This window comes from Austrofundulus limnaeus, unplaced genomic scaffold, assembly GCF_001266775.1.
Source record: "Austrofundulus limnaeus strain Quisiro unplaced genomic scaffold, Austrofundulus_limnaeus-1.0 Scaffold109, whole genome shotgun sequence".
Classification (NCBI taxonomy): Eukaryota; Metazoa; Chordata; class Actinopteri; order Cyprinodontiformes; family Rivulidae; genus Austrofundulus; species Austrofundulus limnaeus.
The window spans coordinates 885,716-896,747 of NW_013952511.1; the positions used below are offsets into that span (position 1 = coordinate 885,716).

The window sequence follows — 11,032 nt, forward strand, 5'->3', positions numbered from 1 at the left end:
CAGCTGATCATCATCACCTGCAGCAGCAGGCAGGACCACGCGCACCAACAACACAGAAACAGGAGCGACCGACACCTGCGATTGGTCGAGTCCTTCTGGAGTTCCAATGATGGACGCAGCAAATAATAAAAAAAAAAAAGAGAAACTGAACAATCATACAAAATAAAAAAAAGGTAATGACTGGTTGGCAAATAAACAGAAAAAAGCAGCTTTTGTAAAAACATTAGAGAATGTTGCTTAATAACAATAATAGTAAAGTGGCGGTTGCACTTTAGTTTTGTTCTTGCAGACAGGTGCCGAGTTCTCATGGTTACCGCTGGGAGCTCGTGTAATATTTGAGCGAGTTGCATACGATGGTGGACTCCAGATCTGAAAATAAAAATTAAAAAAAWTTAAAAAACATAAAGGGACTGATTTAAAACAGCCTCTGGGCATGAAATAACAAAATATTACATGGGAAAGAAAGGAGCGGCTTTACAGTTCGAGTACGACAGAGGAACAAATGATAAAATGAAGAGGAAAGGAAGAGCAGACGGATGTGAAAAGACTACGTCCACACTGCAGAGTCCTGGTGCTCAATTCTCCATCAGACACCACGTGGCCAGTTTATGGCTCTGAAGTGACCCACATGTGCAGAACGTGGACGCTACACTTGTCAGCATGTGTTGTTGTGCAGTCAGAGCTGACTAAATTAATATCCGTCATGTTCAGACAGAAAGTTCTGCTAGGAGTGACATATGAAGAAAAAATAATTAAAAATCAAATCTGTGCCACGTTTTCCTGCAGTGTGAACGCAGCCTAAGGTGAAGGGAGGGGTTGGATGTTTAACGATACTCACATGATGGGTGGGCTCTACCAGTGAGGTGGTACGTAGCTGTAACCAGGTGTCCCCTGGGGCCTGTAGGTTGGCACAGTAACTGGGTGTGCTCCAATCGGGGGGTGCTGGGGTGTTGTCAGCAGGGTCCCTACAAACATTTAACACCATAAATGAGAACCCAGCGAGGACTCCTAACAACGCCACGTTTCGTCAAATCACACGTGAAAAGCGAATCAACGCAGCGCGTCATCTGTGAAATGTGGACTCATCGTTAGTTGTACCTGCGCTCATGGCCATGGTGGTCCCGGCTACCATCCCCATGGCAGGCATGCCGTTGTTGCGAGGTGCGGGGACGGGGACGGGGGCGGGGTAGAGGGCTGTGGAGGGGATGCTGTTGGGCTGCACCACAGTGGTGTGATGGATCACGTGTGGCTGAGCTGCGTACACTGGTTGGGTGTAATATGCTCCCTGCAAAGGTGAAAAACACAAAGGAAAACACTTTTTTTTCTTTATGGTAGAAGAAAGTGTTCAAAATGTTTCCATGGGGTTCCTACACATTCACCAGTTTGAAACTCCAGGCTTTTCTAAACTCCATTTTCTGGATTACTCTGTCAATTCTCCAGCAATTTATGATTTCGAAGTAAAATCATTTTCTGTTTAGCCAGCATTTTGTTTACAAAAGTGCCCCTTTAAAAAAAAAGGTTATTTTTATTAGTCTAAAGCGATGTCACTGGGAACTCTGGCCCTATATTTAAAAAACAGGAAATCCCCCAGCTTCACAATGATGCCAAACATTATACAAAGGGATTTCTCAGCTCTATGGCAGCCAACAAAGAATGATCAACATCAAGGAGAATTAAAAAGATTATCTCTGAAGCCTGTTGGAAAACCTTTTTACTTAAAGGAAGATTATATATTATTACAAGTACAAAGATCGCTACATGGTGACTTTATGGACTAACTATTATGCAAATCTAAATTATGGCACAAATCTATATTTTTATACGAGTCATGCTGATTTTAAAACGTGCTGCCTGTCTCTTTTTCAACTTTTATCTTTGGGAGGAGAAATAAAGTCTGAAGACGCAAACATTTCCTGAGATTTTTCTTTTTAAATGGTAAATGTCCAGAGTTGAAAAATGCCATTAACGTTGGTCTTTCAGACTAGCTGCTTCGGTTTTAATATTATGAGACAAGCTTCTTTTCATTGTTGCCAACCGCAGATTCACACCAAGAAAAGGTCTTCATTTATTCCAGTGCTATAATAAAAAAAGACATTCAACAAATCAGACGCCATCTGAAAGGAGATGAAAATAAATGGACGCTTCATTCCTCCATTAACAACAATTTAGAAAATTGGAAGACTTGTGCTGAAAACGTTGTCCAGATTGCAGACCATTTGGTGTCACTTTGTTCAAACTGCTGCAGTAAATTATTTATAATCGGAGGAAAATGAATAATACCATCGAGGCGACGTTAATTTACTAAACGCGATTGCGTGAGACGGGAGAACAGGTGCAACGAGAACCTGATGTTCCTCTAGTTTGTTTCTGGGTTTCTCACCTGTGCGTAGATGTTCTGCTGAGGGTAGGCACTGCGGATGGGGTACATAGCTGTGGGGTACGGGGTGGGAGTAGGGGTATAGGGAGGAGGTGCTCCATTCGACTGAGTGGGGGGCACTTTGTATGGGGTTCCTGCTGGGGTATATCCTAACAATAAACAACAAGAAAACAAAAAAGGAAACAAGATTCAGTACAACAACCACTTTTCTGATAAAAACAAGATTTATTTGGTCTTTTGGACCAAAAAGTAAATCACAGAAGGGTAGTTATTCTAAAACTTATATAATTTAAACGAGTTGTTTGATGAGCAATGCTCAGCCTATATTACTGCACAAATGTTGATTTTGGTTTAAAAAAATAATAAATCAAACAACACAGGCTGAATGAGGAGGTTCAGGTTTGTGGTGGAACAAAGCAGGGCCAGCTTTTCATTTTCACTTTTCAGCAGCTGAGAGACGCTTGTTGTCTGGTGCAGGGCAGGAAGGAGCCTTTATTCCTGTAGAAAACAGCAACCTGCTGCGTCGAAAAACACTGATAAGAGCAATAAAGACGAAGTGAAACAGTCTGACTGCAGATGAGACTGAAATGTTCTGGGAGCTGAAAGGAACTGTAGCATTAAGGTGATCCCTATCTGATGGATGTCACTACTACAGAATTTTGATCAAGAGTAGTCGTGTGACTTCCTGTTATTAAAATAGATTTTTTAAGGTCGTATTCAGACCTGATAATTTGCTCCGCTTTAAACGTACCAGAGTTCGTTTGCAGCATTGGTCCGGACCTTTTGTGCAGGTGTGAATACAGTCATGCGAACTCTGGTGCGAATCAAACAACCGGACTGAGACCTGCTTTTTGAGGTGGTCTCGGTCCGCTTCCAAACAAACTCTGGTGCGGTTCGCTTCAGTTTGCTTCTGGTGTGAATACAGACCGGACTCTAACCGAACCAACTGCATTAAACATGCACCTTTTTGGACTTCACCGGCCACCGTTGCTGAGCTAAATAAACTGAAAACATACCTGTTTCGTCGTCTCCTGTTAGCAGCTCTGCTGGCAACATGTTGTGGGTCAGAACACGCAGAGCACCTCGTCTCCTTTGGGTCGCGGGACACATTTACTGACGCCGCTCCAAAATCAGAATATCATCACGGAACCACCATTAAATTAGCTGCTTCTGACATTTTAAATGTTATTGCAGTTGTACTATCAGCATAAATGTGCGCATCAGAACTGTAGCATGCAGGACTTCCTTGTTTTTTTCTGGGTCCGTGGCTCAGTCCCGCCCCCCGTCCTTTTTTGTCCAATGGGAGCAATGATCGTCAGCCTCATGGCTTTGTTTACAACTTATAGTTCTTTTGCAAAAAAGCACAATGTGAATGCAAACTGCACCACACGAAAAAAATAAAATAAAGTCCATTTTTGGTCTGGACCAACCAATTGGACCAAAGGACTTTCCTGGTCTGAATACACCCTAAAGCTGCTGTTTTAGCACAACCATCATGTAGCTCTGAGCTACTCATCTTTTGGAGAGATATATATTGTTAAACCAAACTAAGTCAAACAATTTTAAGGCGTAGGTACGGAGTGTTGGTAACCAGTTATTGTACTAGTCTACATTTTTAGCAATTGCATTGCCTTTAAAGTCCACCAGATGGGGACTGTGCTTCCTTTAAAGAAGATTTCAATTAAAAAAATAACAAAGAACAGCACATTCATGTAAAAAAAAGTCTCCTTCAGCAGGTTTTATTCAAGAGCTTTGATCGCAGCTTTCTTGTACCAGACATGGAAGAGAAACAAGCTGTGCAGGCAGCGTGAACAGACTCTAATTAATCACTGGTTAAACTAAATGGTTACGATTTGCAGCAGGAGTTGAATATATAATTTCACCCAGAATCCACCTCTCACTCAGACTGCACCGCTCCTGGAGAAAAACAGGAGGCTTTGAGGACAGCGATGGCATCCTGTTCAATCAGCAGCTTCGCTGTGTTTTAGCTCTCTGGGGTGCAGTACCTCTGAGCATCCACCTGGAGGAGCCTGAAGGTCAAACATGCTACAAGCTAGCTGCTGTTGAGCTTATGAAAGCCCTTCTCTCACTACAAGGACGAGGGAACAAAGAGATGCTGGGAGCTGCTCTGTGGCGAAAAGTCTGCTTGTGCTCGGATGTTTGAGCATGTGCGCACACACATGCTTTCACAGTCGCTCTTCGCTTTAACACGCATGCAGGGGCATTAAAGAACAATGGTGGTGACAATTGCACAAAAGCCCTGCTGATAGAGAACAGTTTGTCAATGGGGTTGAAGAATAATGACCAAATCACGTTTCTAATCAGACCACAGCTGGGCTCGTCTGGAGGTTCATTTTTTTTGTTAAAGTATAAAAAGAAACGTAGCCGTTTTAATGTCACAATATATTAAGCTCTGTGAAAAGCACGAGGGGGGGGGGGRGGGAAAAAAAGAGAAACTTACAATCAAACAACAACACAGGCTGAACAAAGAGGTTCAGGTTTCTGGTGGAACAAAGCAGGGCGAGATTTGCCTCGGCACAGCTGATATTTTGTTCAAACTCAAGGAGACGATGAGGAGATGCAGCTTAAGAAGCAGCGTAGATAAAATCCACAAGCCCTCCTGCTTTTGTGGTACGCAAATATTAGAGAATAGGAAGTAGCATTTTTGCTCTTTGTTAATGATATTTAATACTGAACCATTCATCAGATGTTTCATAGTCTTTTTATTAAAGATATTTTATCCAATATAATGGAACTTGAATCGTCGTTACCTTGTCAGCTGTAGAAATATTTCTGCATTTTTCTTTCTGCTTGTGCTCATGTTATGAATCATTGTATCTTAAATTTATGTTTCTTTTCTGGTTAATTCAGAGCTGATATATCTAATCAAAATTCAGCAAGGTTGTTCAAATTCTTCCTCCTTTTATTTTAATTATTCATTGCCTTCCAAACCAACACTAATCATTAACTGACTGTACTGGACATTATTTTTTTTTCCTCATCGCAGCATCATATAATGTGATAAAAGCTCCGTCTGTACCCCCATCTGTTTTGGGGAGCAGACAGTGAACCCCAGCAGAAATGTATCTCCTGCCGTACAGCCACTGACAGCTGCTCCTGGCTCCTTTCCCACTCCTCCTCCTCCTCCTCCTCCTCCTCCATTAATGCCTTCAGGCTGAAAGCAGCATTTACTCTGTATTACCTTGGAGCAGTAGACTACCTTCTAACTGTAATGATACTTTGATTTTAACAGCAATGTTTGATTTACTACAAATGTGTAACCACACATGGCTCAGCCGGTTATTAAATATGTAGGAAAACAATATTTGCTTTTGGTTAAGTATGCATTATAAATACATAAACTCAATGGGATACAAACCAAGTGCAGTAATGGATTCTATTGCAATGGAATTAAAATTTGAACATGACATTTTAATAAAACAAGAAGTGTCTTTACTTAAACAGCGGCAATGTTTTGTTTCACAACATAGACTGAATGATGTAGCTGGATAGTGCAGGAAATTATTTTACAAAAAAAAATAACAAGCCCCCCCCCCAATAAGTACACCCATTGGGAGACTTTTTCTTAGACCACCCTGACCCCCAGACACTACAGATCAGGTAGCTAAAAATGAGGCTTTGTTTTCGGTCAAATTTGCACTTGTCATTCGCTGATCAAACATTGAGATATTTTTATTTTCATTTAAAAAATAAGCTTTTCTAAAACGCTACTTGCCAGAAACTCTGCTGGCCAGATGAAAAAACAAAGAAAGAAAGGAAGTAGGGTCTGCGTGTAAGAGCTCACCTGGTGGATATCCAGGACTGCCTGTTTGGTAGAGGTTGGGAGTGTAGGTGGGAGCTGTGGCAGGATAAGCTCCTGGATAGCCTGTAAGAGATGAACAGGTGAGTGGGAAGATGTTAGAAACGATAACGTAATAAACAGGGAAATACCAACACACACACACACACACACACGCACACACGCACACACACACACACGTGAGGCAGTATTTGGTTTGAAGCAGGATGTGCGCAGATGGCACTCATTAGAAAAATGTCTGCAGCAATAACACAGTCGGTCGAATGTGTCTTACATCCACTGTTTTGGCAGACGAGACACACCTGCCAATTTGCTGTGGGAGGAGATAAATTCAGAAACATTAGGAATGCATAAAGACACGCGCAAGGGGGTAGATACGCACACAGTCTTGTGCGTCATAAATCACACGTCAGGGAAAACAAAGATGTTTTAACCTGAGGTAAAGCTCTCCCTGGTTTGATGTGGAGTTTCAACACCGATACAAAGAAATGGGGAAAGGATGAGGTAGACTTCTTTTATTTTAACTATCTTGTATTATAGATCCTTTAGTAACAGGCATTTAGCCAGAGGGATGTCAGGGCGTCTTTCTGACACCCTGGTCCGCTTTGCAACACCTTGTGGCTGTGTCACAACACACTCGTCCGCTTTACGGCACCTCGTGGACACGCCTATATAATACACGAGGCTGCGCACGTACATTGATTTTGACTGATGCCGGAGCTGCTCCAGAGTCAATCTACAAAGATCACGTCGCACCAACAAGAAAAGGAACGAGCACAACTTCTGTATTTTTAAAGTAAATAACCAATGACAGACCAGTTTTGTCGAAACCCTTGCTATATTAATAAATATATGGAAATATTTATAGATAAATGCTGTCAAAATGTATCATTCTGTTTGGGAAGCTGATGGAAACATGCAGCGTGCAACATATGAATACACACGATACATGTGGATTTTGTTTTGAAATCAAACGTTTCACAAACAACACTGATGCAGTTTCAACTGTGTTTACTCCGTCTACCACAGAATGAATTAGTTTGCCCTGACAAGGGGGCAGTGTTTAGACTGATTTTGTGGGCACCATTGTCAAAATTCCAACCTAAAAGCCTGTTTAGTATCGTATTTTCCAAACAAAGCACTTCCCTCTCAGGTGGCAGGTTTACTTGTGGTTCCTGGAGTTTCTAAAAAATAATWGAGCTTTCAGTTATCAGGGTCCTCTCTTGTGGAACCAACATTTAGTTAGACACTCWGCTAACAATTAAGACTAGGCTTAAGACTCTTTTTCATTTATCCCATAAATGGGGTAGGCTATAGCTTTAGATATGTTGACAGAGAATATTTTCTAACTCTTTTGACTTTACTCAAAAGGTTTCTTCCTATTAAATCAGTGTAGTTTGTTTCCACCATCACCTCCATTTTTTATAAAGCTTTTAGAAAAGCCTTATCGGCCAGGAACATTAGCTCAGGTTGGGAGATTCTGTCAAAGTGAAAACTCAACAAAGTCTGCTAATTTTATTTAACTTCTTAATATTTTCTAACATTCTTAATCTGATTGTACTGCACTATTATTGGACTGATTTGATTGTGTGTGTGTTTAAGTTACAATCTGGACCTGATGGATTGCATCAAATTCATGATTTGGACTTTTGGATACTATTTTTGTATATTGCCCTGAGATTGATTGTGTGTGCCCTGTTGTAAATCAGTGTTTTTATAAATAAAACAATTTTATCTATTCTACAACTCTCCATCTTCTCCACCCTCTGAAGGCTTATCAGATTGTACAGATTCAAGGTTTTAGGGTGTGTTCTGTCATTTAAGCAGATTAAAAGGAAGTAATAAGCTAAAGGTGGATTTAAAAAGTGGCCACCATGAAATGGGGAAGACATGTTTCTACATGTAGTTTGGCTTCAACTGATCTATTCTAGTTAAACCATCACATAGCATCAACTCCACTGTTGTTTACGCAGGAAAAGACTGCCTGACTTTCTTGAGTCATCTCTTTAAAAAATGATTTCCTGCCTTCGTTTGTTCAGCAGCCTCCATCCTGATGACACATCTGAAGTGCTTCTTCACTCTGTACTAGGGATGCACCATCCAGTTAGATGATTGGAATAAAACGTCTTTCATCTTGACCTGTGATTGGCTGACTGACCAATAAAACAACACTTTGTGTGGAACGTTTTACTAAGTGAAGAAGACTCAAATTTAGGAACTTGTGATTCTAAGTATTTATATTAAAAGGGATCTCTGATTAGTTGTAACATTAGACTTTATTTGATAAACATATATTTTAACTGTAAAATAATGACTGTAAAATACTGTAGGCTATTCAGTTTAGTAAATTTTTAAAAATATATTTTAACACGGACAGAGCCATTTTATTTACACACAAAGCATTCTGGGTAAATGATGACGTGGATAGGTCCTCAGTGTGAGCGAGCTATATCCACCCTGAAGGTTAATCTTGGACAATATCTGAAGATCGGCTCTTTTAAATGAAACCAGAGAGCGTTGACAGAGAGGAGAAGGTAGATATGACTCGGCCTGTAACAGAAAATATGGATGGAGAACAGAGCTGCTTCATGGAAGAAGAACCTCAGCTTAGCCTGTTAAGCCTGAAACATACTCGCTCCGACGCCGACCGGTCGACACGTGGTCACGTGGTTGCTCGGCATTTCTTTTCACACACAGACCTTTCATAGCTCCAGAGACACACTGCGCCAAACTCCAGGGAAACCCCTCCTGCTGCAACATACATCACTGCATGGAGTTTCTTTCCTCTACAGTTGACAATGCAGAAAAAAAGTCAAACTCATCACTCACCCGACATTATTTATCCACATCTGTCCAGGTTAAAGCTCCACAGTTTTTTATCAGTCAGATTCCTCCGTGCACAACGTCTGTTATATCTCCATTCATGAGTTTTTCACAGTTTGACTATCTTTATAAAACTCTGCTACCTGGTAACAGTCGGCTCTGAGAGCGAGTCATTTTCATTTTTTTTTAATTTTACGGAGCGGAACCGTCCGAGCGCTTTCAGCACAAACAAACACGCCCACGAACTTCAGACCAATCACACATTACCGTCGTCGAGGGAGGGGGGTAAAAAGTTCTGCCGGYGGTTTGTACCAAAAGGGGCGGCCGAGCCGATGCTGCAAAACAGCAGTGACACAATTTTTGTCATGAAACTGCGACAACCTGTGCCGACGTCAGCAGTTCAGAGGGAGTATGTTTGTTTCCAGCTTGTCTTTGCGCTAGCGCCGACTCTATGTTGCCTAATATTTATTAGCTCGGCTCTAGCGCGACAAACAAGCTAAACTGAGGTCCACCATCCATATGTGAGGAGGACCCTACTCAAGGTGAACCCCAGGAAAGCTGCAGGTCCAGACAACATACCCGAATGCTTGCTCAGAGACTGTGTGGACTCACTCACYGACGTCCTCACAGACATCTACAACATCTCTCTGAACCAAGCCTTCATACCAGCAAGCTTCAAAGTTCAAAGCCACCACCATCAAACAACTACCCAAGAAGTCACCAGCATCATCACTCAACGACTACAGACCCATAGCACTCACTTCCATCATGATTAAGTGCTTTGAAAAACTGGTAAAGGCCCACATAACATCCATACTCCCCACTACTTTGGATCCATATCAATTTGCCTACCGCCCCAATCGCTTCACTGATGACGCCATAGCAACAGCACTCCACCTCTGCCTGGCTCATCTGGAGAACAAAAACAGTCACGCACGGTTGCTGTTTATTGACTTCAGCTCTGCGTTCAACACAGTTATCCCACAACATCTGGTGAACAAGCTGAGTTCATTAGGCATCAACATGTCACTGTGCAACTGGCTGCTGGACTTCCTAACAAACAGACCGCAGACAGTCAAGAGTTGGAAACAACTCCTCAGTGACCAGCATCATAAACACCGGGGTGCTGCAAGGATGTGTACTATCTCCCCTGCTGTTCACGCTGATGACCCACGACTGCAGTGCCAGATTTGAAAYAAATCACATCATCAAATTCGCAGATGACATGACAGTGGTGGGCCTCATCAGTGACAATGATGACTCAGCGTACAGAGAGGAGGTACATCAAGTCATCAACTGGTGTGACAGAAACAACCTGCTACTCAACGTCAACAAAACAAAAGAAATAACTGTGGACTTCAGGAAAGAAAAACCTACTCACATCCCACTCATTATCAATGGCAGTGCTGTGGAGTCTGTGAAATGCACAAAGTTCCTTGGAGTGCACATCACAGATGACCTCATATGGACTACAAACGCCACCTCCCTGGTCAAAAAGGCTCAGACACAACTCCACTTTCTGCGGAGGCTGAGAAGAGCAAACCTCCCCACATCTGCTCTCACCACGTTCTACAGGGGTGCCATTGACAGCATTCTGACCAGCTTACGGTGTCGCACAAGCAGACTTGGAAACAGCTTCTTTCCCCAAGCCTCATCAACACAATGAAAAAAACCAAAAGAATATTTCAAGGATGATGAAAAACATTTCATAAACATTTCTTTCACCGCACCACTTGCACTATATTCTTTGCACCTTGCATATGACATCTACGTTACCTCACATTATCTGTATGCCCACTGACTGTACCTCGGCTGCTATGTGTTACCTCTGCTGCAATGTGTGTGTGGTTGTGTATTTAGTGTCCATTAATACTGTATTTTTATTGCACAGGGCATTGTAGTGTGTGTACAGTATTGTATCAATGGGCCTCATGCAAGAACCGTTCGTACGCACAGATTTGTTCTTAAATTGTGCGTACGAGTGATTTAGGAGAATTTGTGGCATTCACCAA

The 11,032-nt window shown here is 42.0% G+C and overlaps 1 protein-coding gene across 3 annotated transcripts in view; it reads right to left on the reverse strand.

The window, feature by feature from the left end:
- Positions 1 to 215: 215 nt before the first annotated feature.
- fam168a (family with sequence similarity 168 member A) overlaps positions 216 to 11,032 on the reverse strand; it is a 31,419-nt gene continuing 20,602 nt past the window's right edge. For all 3 annotated transcript variants that reach the window (XM_014014046.1, XM_014014045.1, XM_014014044.1), the window contains 5 exons: positions 6,183 to 6,263; positions 2,381 to 2,526; positions 1,099 to 1,285; positions 839 to 965; positions 216 to 369 (listed from right to left, as the gene is read on the reverse strand). In XM_014014046.1, coding sequence (XP_013869500.1) covers positions 853 to 965; positions 1,099 to 1,285; positions 2,381 to 2,526; positions 6,183 to 6,263 — 527 coding nt within the window. In that variant the 3' untranslated portion in view covers positions 216 to 369; positions 839 to 852. The remainder of the gene's footprint in view (positions 370 to 838; positions 966 to 1,098; positions 1,286 to 2,380; positions 2,527 to 6,182; positions 6,264 to 11,032) is intronic.